General features: G+C 39.5%; 2 protein-coding genes across 2 annotated transcripts in view; one reads left to right on the top strand and one right to left on the bottom strand.

The window, feature by feature from the left end:
* Positions 1 to 6,730, bottom strand: part of LOC132892702 (izumo sperm-egg fusion protein 1) — a 38,440-nt gene extending 31,710 nt beyond the window's left edge. The window contains exon 1 of the mRNA XM_060931015.1: positions 6,726 to 6,730. Coding sequence (XP_060786998.1) covers positions 6,726 to 6,730 — 5 coding nt within the window. The remainder of the gene's footprint in view (positions 1 to 6,725) is intronic.
* A 994-nt stretch (positions 6,731 to 7,724) lies between these two features.
* The window catches only part of npc1l1 (NPC1-like 1), a 28,276-nt gene continuing 9,961 nt past the window's right edge, over positions 7,725 to 26,039 (top strand). The window contains exons 1-15 of the mRNA XM_060931014.1: positions 7,725 to 7,787; positions 8,714 to 10,037; positions 11,293 to 11,557; positions 11,631 to 11,731; positions 11,825 to 11,997; positions 12,166 to 12,294; positions 12,752 to 12,934; positions 14,478 to 14,592; positions 17,251 to 17,516; positions 17,604 to 17,693; positions 18,263 to 18,453; positions 21,001 to 21,128; positions 21,236 to 21,365; positions 21,846 to 21,904; positions 23,635 to 23,785. Of these exons, the coding sequence (XP_060786997.1) occupies positions 7,725 to 7,787; positions 8,714 to 10,037; positions 11,293 to 11,557; positions 11,631 to 11,731; positions 11,825 to 11,997; positions 12,166 to 12,294; positions 12,752 to 12,934; positions 14,478 to 14,592; positions 17,251 to 17,516; positions 17,604 to 17,693; positions 18,263 to 18,453; positions 21,001 to 21,128; positions 21,236 to 21,365; positions 21,846 to 21,904; positions 23,635 to 23,785 (3,368 nt within the window). The remainder of the gene's footprint in view (positions 7,788 to 8,713; positions 10,038 to 11,292; positions 11,558 to 11,630; positions 11,732 to 11,824; positions 11,998 to 12,165; positions 12,295 to 12,751; positions 12,935 to 14,477; positions 14,593 to 17,250; positions 17,517 to 17,603; positions 17,694 to 18,262; positions 18,454 to 21,000; positions 21,129 to 21,235; positions 21,366 to 21,845; positions 21,905 to 23,634; positions 23,786 to 26,039) is intronic.

Here is a 26,039-nt window from a genome sequence, read left to right as displayed (position 1 = left end):
AACATCCAGAAACGCTGCTGAATTTTCTGGGCCTGAGCTCATCTGAGATGGACTGACGCAAAGTGGAAAAGTGTGCAGTGATCTGACGAGTCCACATTTCAAATTGTTTTTGGAAATCATGGACATTATGTTCTCCAGGCTAAAGAGGAAAAAGACCCTCCAGATTGTTACCAGCAAAAAGTTAAAAATCTGTGATGATATGTGGGTTGTGTTAGTGCCCATGGCATGGTTAAGTTGCACATCTGTGAAGGCACCATTAATGCTGAAATATACATACGTAAAAGTTTTGGAGCAACATATGCTGCATCCAGACGATGTCATTTTCAGGGACGTCCCTACTTATTCCAGCAAGACAATGCCAAACCACATTCTGCACGTGTTACAACAGCGTGGCTTCGTAGTAAAAGAGTGTGGGCGCTAAACTGCCCTGCCTGCCTCCCATTGAAAATCTGTGGTGCATTCTGATGTGCAAAATACGACAACAGAGACCCCAGACTGTTGAACAACTGAAGTCGTATATCAAGTGAGATTGGGAAAGAATTTCATTTTCAAAACTTCAACAGTTAGCGTCCTCATTTCGCAAATGCTTAATGAAAGAAAATGTGATGTGACACAGGAGTAAACATGCCCCCATCCCAACCGTTTTGGAATGTGTTGCAGGCATCAAATTCAGAACGAGAGTATATTTACAAAAAACAATAAAGTTGATCAGTTTGAACATTAAACATCTCATCTTTGTATTGTAATCAATAGAACATAGGGTGAAAAGGATTTGCAACTCATTACATTCATGTGCATTCTGTTTTTATTTACGTTTTAACCAATGTCCCAACATTTTCAGAATTGGGGTTGTGTATATTTATAATATAAATTATAAATGCTATATAAATAATTGTGACTTGATGTAAATCTCAAAACAATTTCCCCCAACATTACAATTATTCATAGAGCTTAATACTACAGTTCTGATGAATACTCGATTCTGATTGGTGAGAAAGTGCTGATTAATTTTCTCTACCAACAGCTCTGATAATAGTGCAGCTGCAAACCTAACAACAAACTGGTTTTCTCTATTAATAATTTCAAGAAAGGGAAACATTGCTGTGGTATAAGAGGCATAAGCTACTTTGGGACATGCAGTGATTGGAAAATAATAAACTGTGGTGTGGTAACAGTAACTCTGCTTCATCACACCACCATTATTTTCCTACAACAGCATTCTCCATCATGTTTTATTCCCTACATCAAGTAGTATTGTTGTATTTTGAGCAGGTTAAAAACTCTCTATACTCTTTCTACACTCTCTATTGACTTTTAAAGCGTTTTAAAGGCTGATATTCATGTTTCAGACAAACATCCAGATTGAAATACTGATATTTATGTTTGCCTTCTATAAGCTCTGTCACTATAGGAATATAGCTGGGACGTAACCAAATACGAATAAATTATTGAGGAAAAACATAATGTGGTATAAATGGATACAAATACAGATAGGATGTACATTATTTGTTCAAATACTTTACCAGAAAGGTTGACAGGATGTCTGACTGACACTAGAGATCAGATATGAAGTTTGCAGGACAAGCAAAGATGATGTATATGATGTTTATTAACATCAAATCACAATGTTCATATATATATATATATATATATATATATATATATATATATATATATATATATATATATATATCTTCTTCTTTTGGCTGCTCCCGATTAGGGGTCGCCACAGCGGATCTTTCGTCTCCATTGCTCCCTGTCTTCCGCATCCTTATCCTGTCCAACCTTGTCACTCTCATTGCAAACCTTAACATCCTCAACTCCGCCACTTCCAACTTTGCCTCCTGTCTCTTCGTTAAGGGTATGGTCTCCAATCCATACATCACAGCTGGTCTCACTACTGTCTTATACATCTTACCTTTTACTTTTGCTGGGACTTTCCTTTCACAAATGACTCCCGAAATCCTTTTCCAGCTGCTCCACCCTGCCTGCACTCTCTTTCTCACCTCATTATCGCAGCCTCCATTTTCCTGCACAGTTGACCCCAGGTACTTGAATTCACCAACTTTCTTTATGTCTACTCCTTGCATCTTCACTACACTCTCATCCCCATTCTCACTGATGCACACGTATTCTGTCTTGCTACTGCTCACCTTCATTCCTCTTCATTCCAATGCATACCTCCAGCTCTCCAAACCCAACTCAACCTCCTTTCTACTTTCACCACATACCTGTAGGGATCATATATATATATATATATACATATATACAGGGTGCAATTTGTCAAAAAACCAGAAGGGGGGATGTTTTTTTTTTTTAAATCATGAAGCGTCACAAAATTAAGGTAACAATAGGCTCACAGCTCAATAACATCCGATGATATCAAATGAATAACACTAAATGAAAACGAACACTAAACCAGAGATAGTACAGTAAATTCATCTTCCTATCTCTCTGACTAAATACACGAACACTAACACAACAAAGTTCGCATTGCTTGTCGCGTTGCTGTGATGTTTCTCTCCCTCCGGATTAAATGGACAGTGACTCGAAAATCACTAAAATACATGAATACTAAATGAACAGTTTGCTCTGATGGCGCAGTTCACATTGTGCGCAGCTTTCCGATTTAAACTGTTTTTTTTTCCTCATCCTTATACTTCCTGTTTCATGGACTGTAACGGATTTGCTTATTTAGTAATTTTAATACAGAATTTACTTTGAAATTATAATCAGACACTCCAACGCCCCCCCTAAAAAAAAAAAATCGGCCGTGAAAAAGGCGGCATCCGCCAAAAGGCGCGCTGTTTGCATCCCTGCAGATACATTGTAGATAATAACAATATCTTTGCGTTCTATGAGAACGCAAAGATATTGTTATTATCTACAATGTATCTATTTGCTGGGGACGTTCGTGAACATCAAAGCTGCCACTTCGGGTCATTTTGAAAGTGAGTGCAATGTAGACCATAGAAAACTGTGTCACAACATGCCTGTCATGTCAACTTTTTTTTGGTTTGTTTGTCTTATTGATGGGGTTGTCCCCGAGGATTTTTTTTCAGCAGAGATAAAAACCAGAGGGGGGGGGATGATCCCCCCCAGCAAATCGCACCCAGCATATATATATCTCATCTCATTATCTGTAGCCCCTTTATCCTGTTCTACAGGGTTGCAAGCAAGCTGGAGCCTATCCCAGCTGACTACGGGCTAAAGGCAGGCTACACCCTGGACAAGTCGCCAGGTCATCACACGGCTGACACATAGACACAGACAACCATTCGCACTCACACCTACGGTCAATTTAGAGTCACCAGTTAACCTAACCTGCATGTCTTTAGACTGTGGGGGAAACCGGAGCACCCAGAGGAAACCCACACGGACACGGGGAGAACATGCAAACTCCACACAGAAAGGCCCTCGCCGGCCATGGGGCTCGAACCCAGGACCTTCTTGCTGTGAGGCGACAGCGCTAACCACTACACCACCATGCCGCCCCATATATATACAACCCCGATTCCAAAAAAGTTGGGACAAAGTACAAATTGTAAATAAAAACGGAATGCAATGATGTGGAAGTTTCAAAATTCCATATTTTATTCAGAATAGAACATAGATGACATATCAAATGTTTAAACTGAGAAAACGTATCATTTAAAGAGAAAAATTAGGTGATTTTACATTTCATGACAACAACACATCTCAAAAAAGTTGGGACAAGGCCATGTTTACCACTGTGAGACATCCCCTTTTCTCTTTACAACAGTCTGTAAACGTCTGGGGACTGAGGAGACAAGTTGCTCAAGTTTAGGGAGAGGAATGTTAACCCATTCTTGTCTAATGTAGGATTCTAGTTGCTCACCTGTCTTAAGTCTTTTTTGTCATATCTTCCATTTTATGATGCGCCAAATGTTTTCTATGGGTGAAAGATCTGGACTGCAGGCTGGCCAGTTCAGTACCCGGACCCTTCTTCTACGCAGCCATGATGCTGTAATTGATGCAGTATGTGGTTTGGCATTGTCATGTTGGAAAATCCAAGGTCTTCCCTGAAAGAGACGTCGTCTGGATGGGAGCATATGTTGCTCTAGAACCTGGATATACCTTTCAGCATTGATGGTGTCTTTCCAGATGTGTAAGCTGCCCATGCCACACGCACTAATGCAACCCCATACCATCAGAGATGCAGGCTTCTGAACTGAGCGCTGATAACAACTTGGGTCGTCCTTCTCCTCTTTAGTCCGAATGACACGGCGTCCCTGATTTCCATAAAGAACTTCAAATTTTGATTCGTCTGACCACAGAACAGTTTTCCACTTTGCCACAGTCCATTTTAAATGAGCCTTGGCCCAGAGAAGACGTCTGCGCTTCCGGATCATGTTTAGATACGGCTTCTTCTTTGAACTATACAGTTTTAGCTGGCAACGGCGGATGGCACGGTGAATTGTGTTCACAGATAATGTTCTCTGGAAATATTCCTGAGCCCATTTTGTGATTTCCAATACAGAAGCATGCCTGTATGTGATGCAGTGCCGTCTAAGGGCCCGAAGATCACGGGCACCCAGTATGGTTTTCCGGCCTTGACCGTTATGCACAGAGATTCTTCCAGATTCTCTGAATCTTTTGATGATATTATGCACTGTAGATGATGATATGTTCAAACTCTTTGCAATTTTACACTGTCAAACTCCTTTCTGATATTGCTCCACTATTTGTCGGCGCAGAATTAGGGGGATTGGTGATCCTCTTCCCATCTTTACTTCTGAGAGCCGCTGCCACTCCAAGATGCTCTTTTTATACCCAGTCATGTTAATGACCTATTACCAATTGACCTAATGAGTTGCAATTTGGTCCTCCAGCTGTTCCTTTTTTGTACCTTTAACTTTTCCAGCCTCTTATTGCCCCTGTCCCAACTTTTTTGAGATGTGTTGCTGTCATGAAATTTCAAATGAGCCAATATTTGGCATGAAATTTCAAAATGTCTCACTTTCAACACTTGATATGTTGTCTATGTTCTATTGTGAATACAATATCAGCTTTTGAGATTTGTAAATTATTGCATTCCGTTTTTATTTACAATTTGTACTTTGTCCCAACTTTTTTGGAATTGGGGTTGTATATATATACATATATATATATATATATCTCATCTCATTATCTGTAGCCCCTTTATCCTGTTCTACAGGGTCGCGGGCAAGCTGGAGCCTATCCCAGCTGACTATGGGTGAAGGGCAGGGTACACCCTGGACAAGTCACCAGGTCATCACAGGGCTGACACATAGACACAGACAACCATTCAGACTCACATTCACACCTACGGTCAATTTAGAGTCACCAGTTAACCTAACCTGCATGTCTTTGGACTGTGGGGGAAACCGGAGCACCCGGAGGAAACCCACGCGGACACGGGGAGAACATGCAAACTCCACACAGAAGGGCCCTCGCCGGCGACGGGGCTCGAACCCAGGACCTTCTTGCTGTGAGGCGACAGCGCTAACCACTACACCACCGTGCTGCCCCATATATATATATATATATATATATATATATATATATATATCTTCAGATCTCGAAATTTGAGACAATTTTTTTTTAATGGTTTAATATCAGTTTCCACAAATATGGCTCTTCACCTGATATAAAAGCTAAATATACATACTCTCCTAATGTTAAAAATCCTCAATACTAATTGTTAAACTTCTCATCATCTCTAGCCGCTTTATCCTTCTACAGGGTCGCAGGCAAACTGGAGCCTATCCCAGCTGACTACGGGCGAAAGGCGGGGTACACCCTGGACAAGTCGCCAGGTCATCACAGGGCTGACACATAGACACAGACAACCATTCACACTCACATTCACACCTACGGTCAATTTAGAGTCACCAGTTAACCTAACCTGCATGTCTTTGGACTGTGGGGGAAACCGGAGCACACCCACGCGGACAACATGCAAACTCTGCACAGAAAGGCCCTCGCCGGCCACGGGGCTCGAACCCAGGACCTTCTTGCTGTGAGGCGACAGCGCTAACCACTACACCACCGTGCTGCCATTGTTAAACTTATAATACTAAACATAAAAGATAAGAAAATTTCCTAGCCTGAGATACAAAAACCCCCATAACCCCCCCCAAAAAAACCCCTTAACTATAATAAGCAGCAAAGTTTGTTTGTTTGTTTGTTTGTTTTGAGCTAACGTTGCCATTTCTCGATGGATCTTCACCAAATTTGGCAAGTAGGTCTGGGGATGACCCAGAATTTTGCAGATATAAACAAAATTCATGTACGGGCCCTAAGGAGGTCCCTGGGGACACAACATCCACCCACCCACTCCCTCAATGCCTTTCACGTTACATTTATGAACACAAACTTTCGACAGATCTTCACTAAACTTGGCACGTAGGTACAGGAGATAGCCACAATTTGGCAGAACTCAGAAATTCCATATTTGGGCCCCAGGGGGTCCCCGGTGGGCCCCTGGGTGGTGGATGTTTGGATTTTTGTTTGTCTTGGGTTAACATCACCCTTTCTTGGCCGATCTTCACCAAATTTGACATGGAAGTCTGGAGGCAACCCGGAATTTTGCAAAAGCCAGGCAACACTGGGTAACCTGCTAGTACTAAATATTGGAGATATATGAAAAATAAGTCAAATTTGAAATTTGAGCAATACTATGATAGTAATAGAGGAAAAATTATCTTAGACAAAGTGAAGGAAGTAAATGATATGATTACCTCATTATGACCTAATTATGAACTGAAATGATGAAGCTGAGGTTGAGAAACTGTCTTTACAGATAAAGAACCCCTTTGGCCACACCCATTTTGGTTTTATATGGACACGGATGTTTGGAGTGCTAAATAGATACAGATAGTGGCACAATGTTACACCTCTAGAATATATGTGTACAGTACAAATTAGCACAAATATATAAATAAAAAGCAAACTAGCAGGCAAAGGAACATGAATATTCATGATACATCATTCATTGGAAATCTTTCCCTCAATTTTCCAAATGCTGAGAGACAGTAAAATATTTTTTTATTATTATTATTATTATTATTATTATTAAATCCTAATTAATTGCTTAATGGTACATGAAAAACTCACCATCATGTTTATCATAATTTTATTGCTTATAGTATTTTTATTGCATCTAAAGATTTCTTTTAAATAAAACAGAAAGAACAAGGAAATGTGTATCGAAGTGCATTTGATCACATTTTCCTTTCAGCTCTGAGAATCAGTATCGAGGATTTGAGTGTCAGTTGTGAGTATCGGTGTCGCACTCATCAATCCCAAAAAAACCCTCCCAAGCTTATTTATTTATTTATTTTGGGAACAGAGGGGTATAAGGGCGTTGTGAGATATTTTTTCTTTCTTTCTTTCTTTCTTTCTTTCTTTTTTTTGGAAAGTAGATTTTTTTATTGTTTGTTTGCTTCACTGATACCTTGAATTCAGTGTCCTCCCAAAAGTTAATAATCAAACAAGCATATTAGGTTTGCGCATCGTGATTGGCAGCGAACACATCAGGCCAGATAAGAAACAGGCCATAGTCGATATCTCATACAGCTTCATTGAGGAGGGCTGGAAGTATCATCTCCTTATTTATTTCTACTGTCTCACATATCCCTGGATACCAGTTTATCCCATCGCCTCTTCTCTCTCTCTTTTCTCTCCCTGTTCGATGTAACACTCCAGTCACCTGGCATTTACTTTCAGAACATCACAGAATGGGGGTCGTCGCAAAGAAGTGGGACGACAGTGTCATCTTTCTAACATTGGCTGCATATTTGGTATGTCATCCTTCAAATATATGCAACTCTGTACTGTACAGATTGGAAAATTTCAACACTATATATTAACATTTCTGATGAAATTTAAAACTACAGTATGTGGTCACAAATTCTGTAAAATTCTAAGTATGGAATAAGCGCATGGGAAACATTTTTGGCTTTTTACTGTGTCGGAAATTTCAGTGTCACTAAAAAAATGGCAGAAATGTTAATCATTTTAATCTGGCATTTGTAATATGTACTATGTTTGCATTAAAATGGACTCTATTTGCATTCAAGTGTTTTACTTTCAAACTACACCTGGCTTTAATAGAATATAGTACATTTTTAGTGACTATAGAATTGACAAGTAACCAGTTAATAAGTTCTTAACTGTAAACATTTTTTTAAGTAGAAAACGTTTCAGATTCAATAATATTAAGCACAGACTTTTAAAGCTGTCGAGTCTGATTGCTACATTTCAGACTGATATTTATATTAATATTGTGATATTTACATCTATTTACTATAAATGATGAAATGTTGGGAATAGAAGAAAAAAAAGCAAATCCCTGAAATTCACTTCATATGATTCTATTGAATGTCCTGCCTTTTTGGTTAATTATATGACTTGGCATATCTTATCATTGCTACTCGTATATGACTACTTGTTGGGAGCACCCGTCAGAACGAGGAAAACACATGAGTTGGCATGAAACGAAGTTTCAATAGCTGCAATTGTTGTTTTCAAGGCCATGCACTCACCTCAACCTTCCAGCCTTTAGATATACAGTATATATAAAATAATATATGCATATGTCTGTGTTTTGCCAAGTTTTATTTCTACCTTGTTTCTAGCTCTAGTGGTTAATACGTAGTGCATAGCAATTAGACCTATTTCAAGTTACTCTTCCTTCAAATCCTTCTCATCACCTTGTCTGTTGCAGGTGCTTTGTGATGCTCAGCCTCAATCTGGTGTCTGTGTGATGTATGATGACTGTGGTCAAAACCCCAACATTCCTGTTAATGGCTCCCTGATCCCTGCAAGGATACCCTGCAAAAGTTATCAGAATGCAAGTTTAGTAGGAGGCCAACACTACCAGCTGTTGAAGGAGGTTTGTCCTATGTTGGACAGAGGTGAGGGTGAAACATTTGCCTGCTGCACCATTCCTCAGCTGAAGGCCCTAGAAAGCAGCCTGACGCTATCCAAAGCATTGCTGGTCCGATGCCCATCCTGTGCTTACAATTTCGCTCACATGCACTGCATCACCACCTGTAGCCCCAACCAGAGCCAGGTAATCAACATCACCAGAACTGAGAATGTCACAAAGGACGGAGTGTCGAAAGATGGCGTGGTTGCATACCAGGCCTACGTTTCCACTAGCTTCGCCGATGCGTCTTTCAGCTCCTGCCAGAATGTACGGATTCCAGCAACAGGTGGATACGCTATTGCTACCATGTGTGGCCAATATGGTCATAAGCGGTGCACGCCTCAGTATTGGTTAGATTTCCAGGGTGACACAAGCAACGGTCTGGCTCCACTTGATATTGATTTTAGACTCATACCACCTAATGAGACCTCACAGGTACCAGCAGGAATGGTTCCATATGCAGGCTTGGCTATAGGCTGTAATGAAACATCACCCTCTGGGGAAGCAGAGTGCTCTTGCCAGGACTGTCCGGCTACTTGCTCTTCAGATTCTTTACCTCAAATTTTACCCGATGATACTAGCTTCATGATCGGTGGAATGAACGGCATCCTCTTCATCTGCCTCATTATCTTTATATTTTTGTCCCTCCTGTTCCTCATTTTCCTTGTGGCGAAGTTTGCCTTCCACACCAGGAAGAGTAAGGTGTCAAAAAGGGGCAAAGACAAAAACGCAAATGAAGTGGATTATAACCAAACAGTGGATCCCAATGATGTCACATGCTCTGAACGTGCAAGTCTAGCTGTTCAAGAATTCCTGGGTTCACTCTTTCGGACTTGGGGAACTATAATGGCTAGGTACCCAGTGACTGTAATTCTTGTATGTCTGGTTGTAGTGATGATATTTTCAATTGGGCTGATTTACATAGAACTGACTACTGATCCTGTTCAGCTTTGGTCAGCTCCCGAAAGCCGTGCTATGCGTGAGAAGGCCTTCTATGACCAGCATTTTACCCCCTTCTTTCGTACCAACCAGCTGATCCTGACAGCTCCAGGCAGAAAAGGCTATGTGTATGACTCCCTCCTATTTGGCAAAACAAAGTTCAGTGGCCTCATCTCTAAAGGTTAGTATTTAATTCAAGTGTCTCAGAGTTGCATTAAAATGGCTTTAGTTACGTCAGTTTTGAAGCTTAGAGATACTTGTCACAGTAACATAACACATTGGTTTTCAGTGCTACCCCTGAGGGCTGCTATATTCCACACTTTCTATTTCTATTTTCACTTACTTATACCACAGTGCTGGTGTATTCCTTATTCTGATTGGTCAGAGGGTGTTGAATAATTTAATATAACAGCTGCTCTGGCAGTAGTGCTGGCTATAATGCAAATCACAGGTTTATATCAATGCACATAATCTAATATGTTATCATTTCTATATTAACAGCTAATGCACAGGCACTAGTCTAATAAACCAGTTTTTTTTTGATGTAACAAAGATAAACATCTAATTGTCGATGTAAGGTTTTCTGTAAAAATATGTTTGTTTAACATTATGGAAGGAGTCTCCAGTGTCAGCACCATGGGAATGTTGTCATGTCAGAGGATTTAGTGTTTGGCAGTTTCTAGGTAACATGAGAAGCTGAAGGGTTTTTTTTTTTGTTTGTTTTAAATAACTTCAAAATAGAGGAAAAAAGAGAAATTAGTAAAGGAACAACTGTCTACACCTGCTATAAGAAAAATGGTAACAGGAATTAACTTGCCTTGAACATGTTTCACGTTAGTAAGGGTAACTACAAATGGTTAAAAAGTGCAACATGTTGTTCAGGAATAAATAAAAAGAGTAGCTACTCATTGGCAAATTGCTATGGTATACAAGGAATAAAACATAATTAATACCTTAATACTATAATTAACAGTTATTCCACCAAATCAAATCGTACATGAGCTGATAGCTATAAGCCATGTATGACAGGATTGAGTGGAGTAAATGTTTTATTATACCCACATTCACTGGATTTTGAGAAACAGAGCATTTTTATTTTTTATTTTTATTTTTATAATAATTCTTGAAAAAAAATAAAAAAAGATATGTTCTTACCATGAAATACTTTCCTTCCATATTTTGTTGCTTTTTTTTGTTGTATTTTTTGGGGTTTTGTTTTCCAGTAGTTTTTATTTCCTCTTCGGTTGGTTCAGCAACATGTGCCGCCATTTTGTTTTCCTCTACTTACAGTATATGAGCTGATATCCTACTATTAGAGTAATCAATCAGAGTGCGTGATCACTCATATCCAGTGAATGTGTATAGAATAATATGTTATATACCTTAAATACCAAAATACTGTATTCTGTATTGCTAAATCTTGCTCTTTTCCCCAGAGCTTATTTTGCAACTATTGGCGCTTCAAGAGAGAATCCAGGCAATTGAGTTCTGGTCTGATGACCTGAACAAAACTACGAGCCTTAAGGATGTGTGCTACGCTCCACTCAATCCAGTAAATCCTGCTCTTTCTGACTGTGCTGTCAACAGTCTTCCTCAGTACTTCCAAAACAGCATTGATAACCTGAATGCAAAGGCTAACATGACCGAGCTCGGTGTGACTAAAGAAGTTGACTGGAGAGATCATTTTATTTACTGCGCCAAGTAAGTCTCATTTGAATTGCAACTGATTCACATTCTTGCCAGTGGATTTAACATTGACTTCTCTTCTTCACAGCTCTCCACTGTCTTTTAAAGACATCACTGCACTTGGCATGAGCTGCATGGCTGAATACGGAGGACCTGTGTTTCCTTTCTTGGCCGTGGGAGGATATGAAAGTAAGTAAGACAGACAGAAAGACAGATCATCATTGTCACACAGGTCCTTATATGGGTAACTGGTTTATGACTTATGGTATGGCTTGCTTTTAGATGAAAACTACACAACTGCTGAAGCATTCATCCTCACTTTTTCTCTGAATAACTATCCACGTGACGACCCAAAGTTCAAAGTGGTGCAAGAATGGGAATCAAGATTCTTGAACATAGTACAGGAGTACCAGAAAAATAACAGCACTAACTTTACATTCGCCTACATGGCTGAGGTGAGCTTTGAAATATTATATTTATTGTATAAATTCATCTCTTGTATTCATGATCTTGGCCCAGAACCAAAGTTTGGTCATTACATTTCTCTCAAAATGGAAAAAGTCTCTCAATATACTGTACACTTTGATTTCATTCCCAATTCCTGATGCTTTATTGTCCCTCAGAGATCTTTAGAAGATGAAATCAACAGAACTACAAATGAGGATATCCCCATCTTTATGATCAGCTATGCAGTCATCTTTTTGTACATTGCCTTAGCTCTGGGGGAATACTCATCCTTCAGACGAATACTGGTGAGTCAGGAGGTTCTCATTCATTCATATTCGTAGGACTTGTGGTTAAGCGTTGAAGGTGAGGCCCAGGGTTGAGGTTAATTCTCTTGGCTTTCAAACAGTCCAACAAAATCACCTTTACTTGGCGTACTTCCCGCCAACTCATTGCTGTCAACACTACAGCCGTGTCTGAGTTACAGATTCCCCTTCGAGGAAAGTCCCTCAGTCTCAGCCGCATACTGAAAGTGGCAAAAATGATTAATGAATGGATGGGAAGTACCAACATATCTAATCATGACATTGCACTGATTATACTCAAATCACTGAAGTGGTTATATATTTGCTTGATATCTTAATAAATAACCCAACACACCTTTAGCAAAAATATAGTGGGAGTCAGTGTACAGGGAAGCACTGATGGGAGTTTTTTTTTTTACCGAATTGATTTCCTTGTTGTCACATTTGCTCTGATCATCAGGTTGACTCAAAGTTCCTTGTTGGCCTGGGGGGTATACTGGTAGTAGGCTGCTCGGTCCTGGCCTCCATGGGTTTCTATGCTTGGATAGGAATCCCATCCTCACTAGTCATTCTGCAAGTGGTCCCCTTCCTTGTCCTGGCTGTCGGAGCTGATAACATCTTCATATTTGTTCTGGAGTATCAGGTATCTCTCACAAATCTGTTTGTAACTACTGATCTTTAAGGCCCGGTCACACAGCGCTTTACGGCTTTATCACGGCCAAAACCCGTCAAAAAGTGCTCTCCCGTGAAGCAGACGATGTTGTTCGTGTTGATGTTGATGTCGAAGTTAAGACGTGTTACAGTCGATATACAGACGTGACAGGACGCAGGGGAAAATCGGAACGGCGTCGGACGCGGCAAAAAGTTTTGGACTGCTCAAAACTTTAGACCGCGGACAACCACGGCCGGCACATGTGGTAAAGACGTGCAACACACGTGAAAAACACGCGATAATCAGTGTCCCGGCTGTTATTAAAACTTGGGGAGACGTGGTAAGACGCGAAAGTTTGGCGGTCTATCACGGGCAGAGCACGGTCATCGGACGGGTGTTACGTGTTGGTATCACGGGATATAGCGTGTGTTTAGCGGCTTATCACTGAGAAATGGATTTTTCCGCGTACATAGCACTGTCTAAGCCCGTTAAACGACGTCTCAAACAAGTTCTAAATTCGATTGATCACTGTCTAATCACTTCTGCATCACTTCTGATTTGCGGCATGTATAAATACCTTAATTTTCTGAGACCTCGGCACTTGCAGTCTAGATGTCAAGGGGTGAACATGAACCCTCAACACTGTGGTGTCCTCATCTTAATGCTCCAGCACCAACAGAACCAACTGATACAGGCTCAACATATCCTTGCTGAGAGAAGAAGAAGAAGGAGGAGGAGGAGGAGGGTGGTATGGAACATCTGGGTGCGTGACTGGATTGCGAGGAGACCTCAGCTTGGGCTTTACGACCGTCTCATGGTCAAGCTGCGTAACGAAGATCCAAGAGCCTTTCAGAACTTTATGAGGATGCCTCCTGCGATGTACGATGAAATTGTGCAGAGACTGAAACCAGCCCTGCACACAGCCGTGCGCGACCGCTTTTATATGCGCAGCAAGCCGCTCTTCCAACGACGCTGAGCCGCGGTTACCTGTGATTTGGCAGTGCTATGGCAGTGGAGTGCCCGTTTTACGTCCGCGCTCAACACGTGATCGGCAGTGCTACAGACGCGATGAGGCCGCGGTTATCCGTGGTAACTTGTCGTTTTTTTCCCTGCGTTCGAACACGTGCGAACCTATTTTTAGCCTTACACGTGGCTGGACTTGGTTAGCTGTGCTTAGGCAGTGCTGCAGCAGTGAAACAGCCGCCGACGGCCATACCCCGTACAAAGCACGGCAAAGCCAAAATTGACCAAAAATTACCACTTACGACCACGTCCACCAGATTTTTGTATCTTTTTGTACGTGATATAGACGCGGAGTGCTGTGTGACCGGGCGTTTAGCTCTTGGTTCAGCCATTGATATTTCTTGAACAGTGTCGCTGAGCGCTATTAGGTTTATCTTTTCCTTGTGTAGCTTTATCTCACCGTTCCTCTCGTTATCAGTCAATTTCACTTTTTTTTATCTCTGCTTTGTAAGCTTTATCTCCGTTTCCATAGTACTGAGGAAATGTGTCATATCTCCTCCTGTATTTTCAGAGAGACGTACGCCAACCAGGAGAGCAGCGAGAGGAGCAGATCGGTCGAGTCCTTGGAAATGTCGCTCCCAGCATGCTCCTTTGCAGCATGTCAGAATCTGTCTGTTTCTTTCTGGGTAAGTTATCCCAAGAGATATCTGCGGTGTCTCAAAAACTAGTTCATGGGTTTGCAATCCTGGTCTTGGACACTCATTTCACAGTCACTTGATTAGTCGAATCTGAGGAAAGAAAATGATAGAATGCACAGGACAGGAGGTGTCCCAGGACCATAGACAGACAGACAGACAGACAGACAGACAGACAGACAGACAGACAGACAGATAGATAGATAGATAGATAGATAGATAGATAGATAGATAGATAGATAGATAGAACTTTATTGTCATTGTTTTAGAAACAATAAAACACAGTTCAGCAGCTCTCGGTACTGGCAGTGCAAAATGCAAGGAACAGGGAATAAAATAGATGCATAAGAACAAAATAACACAAAAAGAAACACAATAAATAGACATAAAAGCAATAAATAGGCATTTTCCTTGAGGGAGGGTGTTTGTTGACCCTCACTGATGGAGTTGGGACAGGGTAGGTGGGGTTGCGCATCTGACAGCTTGGGGGTAGAAGCTGTTTTTCAGTCTGTTTGATGCAGCTCTGGTGAGTCTGTATCTCCTACCAGAGGGCAGTAGGGAGTACAGATGATGTCCAGGATGGGTATGGTCCTTTAAAATACAGCTGCCCTTCTTTTGTAGTCGGTCAGTGTAAATGTCTTTGAGGGGAGGTAGTGGTGTATCAATTATGCGCTCTGCCACCCTCACCACCTGCTGCAGGTCCTTTCTGTCCTCTGCGGTGCAACTGGAAAACCACACCATACCACAGTAAGTCAGGAAACTCTCTATGGCAGATCGATAAAAGTTGATCAGCAGAGGTGGCGAGGGAGGTGAGCTTGCTTTAACTTCCTAAGGGAGTAAAGCCTCTGTTGGGCTTTCCCCACCTGGTGAGAGATGTTTGTGGTCCAGGTGAGATCAGCTGAGATGTGGACGCTGAGGAACTTGAAGGTTTCCTCCCTCTCCACCTCCTCACCTTATATGCAGAGGGCAGAGTGTTCGGTGCGCCTCGATCTCCTAAAGCCCACTATCATTTCCTTAGGTTTTGAAACGTTTAAGTCCAGGTTATTGTCTGAACACCATTTTGTCAAGTGCTGAACCTCCTCCCTGTAGGCTGTCTTGTTGTTGTTAGTTATCATTCCCACTATCATGGTATTGTCAGCAAATTTGACAATGGTGTTACTGATATGGATGGGGGAACAGTCATGCGTGAAGAGGGAGTAGAGGAGGGGGCTGAGGACACACCCCTGTGGTGTGCCTGTGTTCAAGATGAGCGTGGACGATGTGTAAAGTCCAATCTTGACATTCTGTGGTCTGTTACTTAGGAAATCCAATATCCAAATGCACAGTGAACTGCCTAAGCCCAGGTCACTCAGTTTATTAACTAGCCTGTGGGGAATAATTGTATTAAAGGCGGAGCTAAAATCCACAAACAGCATTCTCACGTAGGTGTTTTTCTGATCCAAGTGTGTGAGAGCTGTGTGGAGAGGTGTAATGATTGCATCCTCTGTTGACCTGTTTGCTCTGTAAGGGTACTGATGTTGGTCGAGGTCAGCAGGGATGGCCGTTTTAATGTGAGAGAGGATGAGTCTCTTGAAACATTTAGTGATGATGGGGATTAGGGCAACTGGGCGATAGTCATTGAGGCAGTTCACTGTGCTTTCTTTGGTATTGGGATGATGGTAGCTGATTTCAAGCAAGTGGGGACTGTGGACTGTTGTAGTGATAGGTTGAAGATGGTTGTAAATACCTCTGCTAGCTGGTCTGCGCAGTCTCTGAGGATCCTGCCAGTGACTCCATCTGGACCAGCTGCTTTCCTTGTGTTGACTCTCTGCAAGGTGGATCTGACCTGGTGTTGATGCAGCTGTATGAGGTCATCCTTCCCTGGTAGTGCTGGGTGGATGTTGGCCTCCCTGTTTCATCGATCGAAGCGAGAAAAGAAGCGGTTCAGTGTGTCTGGCAGATTGCGGTCTGTGGGGTTTGTGAGTATGTTGCCGTCCTTGTAGCCAGTCAGACTTTTTATCCCCTGCCACATACCTTTGGAGTTATTGCTGTTTAAGTGTTCCTCTATGTACTGCTTGTACCTGCACTTGGCCTCTCTGATGCGCCTCTTCAGGTTTCTCCGTACTGTTTTGTAGGCCTGCAGATCCCCAGATTTAAACACAGAGTCACGTGCTTTGAGCAGGGCCCACACCTTACTGTTGAGCCACGGTTTATGATTGGGTAACACTCTAACAGTTTTTGTCTCAGTCATGCTCTCAGCGCAGAAGTTAATATACAAGAGGACAGCTGTTGTGTGTCTCTCCAGTCTGTATCTTCAGAACAGTCCTGCAGGGCTGAGGTGGCTTCCTTAGTCCATACTTTGACCGTCTTTGTGGATAGTTTCTGTCTGCCTGACCATGGTTAGGAACCTGTGCTCAAGTTTTCTCCACAGATCCCTCCAAAACCATCTTGGCAACAGCCAGGATCAACAAAGTGATAAGATCTACTTTGTTATCACTAGTAATATTACTGGTATCTGTTGCTCAGGAGGTTATCATGACTCATGCGTATTGTTTTAGTCTTAGATGATATTGATGGTAATGATGTACACAGGGGTTAGATTCACAGTTGCACGCACACTCACTATTCTCCATCTAATACTCCATCATATATGTGTGTGTGTGATTCCAGGTGCTTTGAGTACAATGCCTGCCGTGAAGTCTTTTGCACTCTACGCTGCTTTAGCTGTCCTCCTGGACTTTGTGCTGCAGATGACTGCGTTTGTGGCACTGCTGTCTATCGATGCTCGCCGACAAGATGCAAATCATTGTGACATATTTTGTTGTGTCACTGTAAAGAAACCACGTAATTCCAAACCCAGTCAGGGCTTCCTTCTCCCTATAATGCGGAAATATTATGCCCCAGCACTGCTCCACCCCATCTCCAGGATAGTAGTGGTATGGCCTGTTACACTGATGCATCAAGTACACAGTTGCAATCCCATGACAAGAACAAAAATTGACTTAATTTGCTCCTCTCTGCAGTTCATGCTGTTCATCTTCATGTTCTGCGTCTCCATCTTCCTTATGTTCTATGTGAAGGTGGGCTTGGATCAGGAGTTGGCCATGCCAAAAGTAAGCACAAATCAATAAGTAATAACTTATACAGGGATCTGGATGTTCCAAATGATGATTATTTAACAAAAAAGTCATATATAATTGTGTCCATGATGAAGCTTCTTGTAGAGATGCTTATTTAACGTTTATGGAAGGAGTCTCCAGTACTAGCATTCTGTAACAGTCAGGAAGGTTTTTTGATAAATAATAAACTTTGGGGTGGATACGGTGGAACACCTCTCCATCATACGGTACCACCCTGTTGTTGATCATTTTCCTATAACCGCACTCCCTCAAGGGATTTACTGTTTACATGTTGCTGTGTAGCCTTCTTTAAATCTGTTGAATACTTTCTTAACATTCGAATATCGTTCCCTGTTAGCCAACTGCTCGTGGTTTCATGTAAAATCCTAGCTAGCTAATGTTAACACTCAGGACACCAGGACTGTCCATGAACACATGGTTTTTGTTCCATTTTTCAGGAAATAGCTAAATGGCAAAATAGCTAGTTTGTTAAAATGAAAAGAAACCAAACCTCACCATTTCTTGTACCTTTCTCAAACCTTTTCTCCTGTTCACTTTTACAGGACTCGTACATGTTGTCATACTTCACCTACCTGTACAAGTACTTTGAGGTTGGGGTTCCTGTGTATTTTGTCACAACAAAAGGATTCAAGTTCGAAAATGTCACAGGAATGAATGCAGTGTGTTCTAGTGTTGGCTGTGACAAGTTCTCCCTCACCCAGAAGATCCAGTATGCCACAGAATTTCCTAACAGGTCAGTGCCCACGATTTTTTCTGTAGATTAACATTTAAAAGTGCTGAATACAATTGAGAACTTTTCTCATGGTGTGCTTAATACAGTAATAGCAGGAGGTTCTTGAGTGACATAACTAAAACGTTTTTGTCCTATTCTCCGGAGATCACGAGTTCGAATCCCAATAATGCTACGCTGTCAGAAATAGGGGTACAGTAGGAGTCTATTTCTGTCCCCCAAGGTACAGTCTACACTAATGTACCCCCAGGGTTTATTATTGGACCTCAAGGTAACTATGTGTTCCTTTTTAGGGCCACAAAGGTACATACATGTTCCCAAGCAGTATATAAAGGGTACAAATAAGTACCTTCAAGGGTCCTGTCCAAGTGACAAGCCATTGTACCCATAAAGGTACCATAATGTACTTTATTTTCTGAGAGTGTACAGCCATCTGGGGCCGGGAGTCCAAGAGAGCAAAATTGGCTGTGCTCTCAGGCAGGGTATACTCTCTCTTCCCTAGCGATCAGAGCAACATTAGCTAACTATTGCGGTTTCTTCTGAGTGTGTTACAAAAATAAATAATGATAAGAATAAAAATAAATAAAATACAGTGATAGCAGGAAACGAGGGACTGAAAATAAAGCTAATCATATAGTTTTGTACTGAATTAAATGCAGTGCTTCTACACTGTTTCAGAATATGATAGTAGAGTATGTAAGCAAATAGGATCTTGTCAAAAGGAGGACTTAGATAACATATACCCCTTAATAGCCATCTTTCAACTAACAGCACCTAAGAGACAATTTCTTGATATTTCTTGAGATATCAAGGTATCAAGATGTTGTTTGATCAATTTGAATCACTTTAACATAATTAAAATTAAAGTGTTTACTTCGTTTCAGCAAAATGTATGTGTTAAGTTTTATAGAGTTTATATAGAAATAAATTTCTATATGTTGGATTAGACTATGTACTACTGTATTACGCTAATTTAAGAGTGAGCCAGTACTAGTTCTTTATATTAGCTGGCAGGTTATTCTCTTTAGAAAAATGTTAAGAATTGTCTTTACCTGTTTAATGCCAGTTTGGAAGTAATCCTCATTGCAATAATAGCTAGCCTGTTTACTGGGCTTAATAACATGGGAAAAGGCAGCGTACAGTGTTCACATGATGCCTGAGAGAATTATTGGCTAAAAATTGATTAAAAAAAAGATTTCCAGTTAAATATGACAGAACATTTGTGGGTTCACTGATACACATTTTTACCTTTGACCATTTATGCTATAATCATGACCTTGGGCTTAGAAAGGTACTTTATGATCTGACAGGAGTTTTATCTATTTCTTTTACAGCAGTATTAAAAAAAACTTTGCTCAGGGCAAGAGACAAAAAAGTTTCTAATTTAAACAAAGATTTGATGTAATAGTATGATATGAACAGTGCAGATATCAAGGTCAGCATGTTGTATTAGAGCCATTCCCTAGCTACAGTTATTAAGCTTACTGTATGTATTTAATTTGTGCGTGATATTTTTGTTCAATTTTTAAAAAAAAATCATATACCTGCTTCGGGCTTGTGTGGTTAGACCATGAATTTTTGCTTTTGGTCATTTTTGAAAGATGACAATGAACATTTCCTTGTCAAGGTATAGCTAATAAATTTTTAACAACATAAGGAGAAAAGTGCAAATGATAGAGTCATGGGAATGTAGAATAGTTCCCTTGAACTTAGTAATTGTCATTTTCCTGAAAGTTTTTTTCTTTAAATGGCTAAGTTGCACATTGAAATTGACACTCTTTAGGGTTTATTTATTACAGCAGGATTTGTACCAATGAATCAGCTTTGAAAAAAGTGGCAGAAATTAAATTTATTTAAAAAAATTGGTTAACAAATACTAAGGCAGGTATATTATTATTATTATTACATTAATTTGTTATAAATAAATTATTTATTTATTATTATTAATTTTTATTTTAGTTATACAAATACTAAGGCAGGTATATTATTATTATTATTATTATTTAAGTTATACATAAATTATTTATTTATCATTTTATTATTTATTATTTTGATTATTTATTAATTTATTTAATAAATTTTATTTATACAAATACTGAGGCAGGCTTATTATTATTATTATTATTATTATTTATTTATTTATTTATTTATTTTAATTTAGTTATACAAATACTAAGGCAGGTATATTATTATTATTATTATTATTATTATTATTATTATTATTATAAGTATATTTCTCAACCAAAACTGAAGAAACATTCTTCATTAACATGAATCTGAAAAATGTGCTCTCGTTGACATTAAGAAAGTTACAACAAAAAACATTCAAACATAAATTACATTTAAATATTAAAACAGATTTTCATTTCATACAACATTTCCTCAAGAACCTAAGCTATCTATTTTACAATACTTTTTTTGTATTAAATTTTCTGATTGTTGAAAAAATGTTAAAATGAAAAAAAACAACCACCTGGTATTAAAATCGTAAATTAATGCTTACAATCATGTCTGAAATATGCTTTTTTTTGATGCCCTTGATTTCTTCAGATCCTACTTGGCTATCCCAGCATCCTCTTGGGTAGACGATTTTATCGACTGGTTGAATCCTCAGACCCAATGTTGTCGGATTTACAGCTCCGGACCCAATGAAAATAATTTCTGTCCTTCCACTGAGAGTGTGTATCATATCACACAGTATTTGGACTCACAGCCGTGTTCGTGTTTGATCAATATATTATATAATTTATAAACTCACTATACTCTTTTTTTTTAAATTATCCAGATTTCCTTAAGTGCTTGAAGAAGTGTATGAAACCCCCACCCAATGGCATCCTCCGTCCAACTGTACAGGAGTTTAATAAGTATCTCCCCATCTTCCTCAATGACCGACCAGGCTTACAGTGTGCCAAAGGGTGGGTAACACTGAAAACAAAGAAACCATGAAGAAAAACATTGTTTTGTCCTGTATATCTTTTATAAGTGGTTAACAGGATTAGAGTTGCTTCCTAAATAATCATACACTTGCCTCAAACACTGTTTAGTTGTTGAGTCATCTGAAATTGTGTTGCTTATGCGGTTTGTGACTGGGTATGAGCAACAAAAGGACACAGAACTACATAATCACTAAAGCACATAAAAGAACTGATTCAGATGCAAATAAAGGTTCAACTTTGCTTGTAGATTTGAAATATATACAGATATTTATTCTGTTATTTTATAAAAATGTGTATATTTGTTATGCCATTATTGAACAGACCTGCATCATCTGGTACAGCTGTAGCTTTATGATGTAGCTTCTGTTATTCATAAACTGCTTCTAAGACTATGCTCAGGAAAGAATGTTTGTGCTGTGGTTTGGTGAGTTTATAGTTTGTTTTTTCCCCACCTCATAGTGGTTTGGGGGCTTATGACACAGCTGTGGTCCGGGACAATGTCACGGGAGAAATATTAGGTAAAGTTACAAAAACATAAATGAGGTCCAAGCATTAAATATACTAACCACACTAACCCCAAAACTAGCACTTTAATAAAAAGACTAATCCAAAAACTAGGGACAAACAGACTAACCCAAAAATTAGTATTAGCGTAAACAGGCTAACTCAATATCTAGTATTAAAATAAACAGAATAGCAAACCAAATGAACAAATAAACAAAAAACTAGCAATAAACTGACTAACCTAAAAAAATTATCATTACAGGAAAGAAACTAACCCAAATACTAGCATTAAACATGCTAATCCAAAAAAACTAGCATTAGAGTAAACAAACTAACCCAAAGTCTAGCATTAAGTAGACAAAAAAGAGAAAGAAATAAAAAGAAACTAGCATTAAAAAGGCTAACCCCCAAAATAGCATTAGAATAAACAGACTAACCCTAAAACTAGCATTATAGCAAACTAACTAACCTAAAGTCTAGCATTAGAGTAAACAGGTTAACTAAAAAACGAGCATTAATGAGACAAAAAAAAAAAATCCCAGAAAAAAATAGCATTAAACGGACTAACCCAAATACTATCATTAAAGTAAACAGACTAACTCAAAATCTACCATTAAAATAAACAGACTAACTAAAACTAGCATTAAAGTACTAGCATACCCTAAAACTACTCTAAAACTAACATTAAAAAGACTAAAATAAAAAACAATAAAAAACTAGCATTAAATAGGCTAACCCCTCAAAAAAAGAATGAGTAAACAGACTAACCCTAAAACTAGCATTATAGCAAACAAACTAACTAACCCAAAGACTAGTACTGTATTACAGTAAACAGACTAACTCAAAAACCAGTATTAAAATAAACAGACTATAAAACCCCTAGAATTAAACAGACTAACCTAAAAAAAATTAACAATAGTGGAAACAAACTAACCCAAATGCTGGCATTAAACATGCTAACGCAAACAAATTAGCATCAGAGGAAACAGATTAACTCAAAAACTAGCAGTAAAAAGGCTAAATTATAAAAATGATAAAAAAAACTAGCATTAAATAGGCCAACCCCCCAAAAGAATGGGTAAACAGACTACTGCAAAAAAACTAGTATTAAACTGACTAACCCAAAAACTAGCATTAAACTGACTAACTCAAAAACTAGCATTAAACTGACTAACTCAAAAACTAGCATTAAACTGACTAACTCATTAAACTGACTAACTCAAAAACTAGCATTAAACAGACTAACCCAAAAACTAGCATTAAACAGACTAACCCAAAAACTAGCATTAAACAGACTAACCCAAAAACGAGCATTAAACAGATTAACCCCCCCCCCCCAAAAAAAAGAAGCATTCGAGTAAACGGACTGGTATTAAACTAGTATTAAACAGACACAAAAAACTAGCATTAGAGTAAACAGGCTACCCCAAAAATTAGCATTCAAATAAAAAGATTAGCCCCAAAACTAGCATTATAATAACCCACCTCACTAAAAACTAGCATTAAGAAATTATAAGTCAATTAAAAATATTGAATCTCTCTCTTGCTCTTTATCTGTATTTCTAAGCCACTCTCTCTTTCCCTCTCAAGCTCTCTCATAAGTTCAGCTTAGAATTTTTTGACTGAAGGTACTACAACATTTCCATCGCATTAGAAATAATGATGAACTGATCAATTATAATGATAACTCCAATAATAAAGTCTCTCTCTCTCTCTCTCTCTGTCTATCTGTATGTGTCTGAAGCCTCTCGGTTCATGGCGTATCACACTCCCCTCACTAACTCGCAGGAGTTTACAGAGGCTCTACGCATGGCCAGAAAACTTGCCCACAACATCACTATGGCTATGAGAAATGTGCCGGGCACAGAGCCTGACTTCGAGGTCTTCCCCTATAGGTGAGCAACTAATTTCTACCCTTGACCCTTTTGCATGTTTCTCTCTATCTCTTTGACCGTGACATTGTCACTCTATGATAAGATATGAAATGATTATGGATATATGAATTTGATTATGGTATTATGCAAACGATCATGCTTATGCAGAGTGCACAAAGCTAATATCTGTTACCAACATTAGTCATAAAAAACAACCAGTTCATATATATATATATATATATATATATATATATATATATATATATATATATATAGTGAGAGTAAAAAGTATTTGATCCCTTGCTGATTTTGTTGGTTTGCCCACTAATAAAGACATGATCATTCTATACTTTTAATGGTAAATGTATTCTAACATGGAGAGACAGAATATCAAAAAGAAAACCCAGAAAATAACTTTAAAGAATATATATTAATTGATTTGTATTTCATTGAGGGAAATAAGTATTTGATCCCCTAGTATGCATTAGGAGTTCTGGCTTTCACAGACCAGTTAGACACTCCCAATCAACTTGTTACCTGAATTGAAGACACCTGTTCTAACTAATCACCTGTATGAAAGACACCTGTTCACAGAATCAGACAGATTCCAAACTCTCCAACATGGGTAAGACCAAAGAACTCTCTCAGGACCTCAGAGACAGGATTGTTGACCTTCACAAATCTGGAATGGGCTACAAAAACATTAGCAAGATGCTGGGTATTAAAGTAACAACCATTGGTGCAATTGTGAGAAAATTTAAGAAGTATAACATGACCATCAATAGACCTCGGTCTGGTGCGCCACAGAAGATTTCACCTCGTGGGGTGGCAATGATCATGAGAACTGTGAGAAATCGGCCTGCAACCATACAGCGGGAGTTAGTGAATGACCTCAAGGCAGCTGGGACCACAGTCACCAGGAAAACAATTGGCAACACTTTGCGCTGCAATGGATTAAAATCCTGCAGTGCCCGAAAGGTACCCCTGCTTAAGAAGGCACATGTGGAGGCCCACCTAAAGTATGCCAATGATCACCTCAAAGATGTACAAAGTGATTGGGAGAAGGTTCTGTGGTCAGACGAGACCAAAATTGAACTATTTGGCCTAAACTCATGTGTGTCATGTGTGGAGGAAGAAAAATGCTGCCTATGATCCCAGGAACACTGTGCCCACCGTCAAGCATGGAGGTGGAGGCATTATGTTTTGGGGGTGTTTCTCTGCCAAGGGCACAGGGCTACTTCACCGCATAAGTGGGAAGATGGATGGAGCCATGTACCGTGCAGTCCTGAGGGAGAACCTCCTCCCCTCTGCCAGGAAGTTGAAAATGGGTCGTGGTTGGGTCTTCCAACATGACAACAACCCGAAGCATACAGCAAAAGCAAAAAGGAGTGGCTCAAGAAGAACCACATTAAGGTCATGGAGTGGCCCAGCCAGTCTCCGGACCTCAATCCAATCGAAAATCTATGGAGGGAGCTGAAGGTCCGAGTTGCCAAGCGACAGCCCACCAACCTTAATGATTTAGAGAGGATCTGCAAAGAAGAGTGGGCCAAAATTCCCCCTGATATGTGTGCTAACCTTGTGGTTAACTACAACAAATGTCTGTCCGCTGTGCTTGCAAACAAAGGCTTTGCCACCAAGTATTAAGTGCTTTTGGCAAGAGGGATCAAATACTTATTTCCCTCAATGAAATACAAATCAATTAAAATATATTCTTTAAAGTTATTTTCTGGATTTTCGTTTTGATATTCTGTCTCTCCATGTTAGAATACATCTACCATTAAAAGTATAGAATGATCATGTCTTTATTAGTGGGCAAACCAACAAAATCAGCAAGGGATCAAATACTTTTTACTCTCACTGTATATACAGAAATGTAACTTCAACTAGGAAATATTGGCAGAAATATATACAATGCTGTGAAAATGTATTTGCCTCTTTCCTGATTACTTCTTGACTAATTTTTTCTCGGATTTTGTCACAAGTGATAGTTTCAGATCTTACCTTGTTCCTTCTGACTTTTGCAAAGCGTTGACACCGGAGACTCCTTCCATAAATGTTACATACATGTCTCTTTCCATAAAATGCCATGTCCACCATATTTTGTCCATTTAAATGGAGCGTCTTTCTATAAGTTGTTACTCAAGAACATATATCGAAGATATTACACGGTTGCGCAAAGAAATGAAGTTTATCTTCAAGTGGTGAATATATTTTCAACACGAGAAAATAAATTTCATATCTTCATGCCACCGTGTAATGTTCTTTATATTATACG

Source organism: Neoarius graeffei, chromosome 10, assembly GCF_027579695.1.
Source record: "Neoarius graeffei isolate fNeoGra1 chromosome 10, fNeoGra1.pri, whole genome shotgun sequence".
NCBI lineage: Eukaryota > Metazoa > Chordata > Actinopteri > Siluriformes > Ariidae > Neoarius > Neoarius graeffei.
This window is presented reverse-complemented; position numbering and strand designations above follow the sequence as displayed.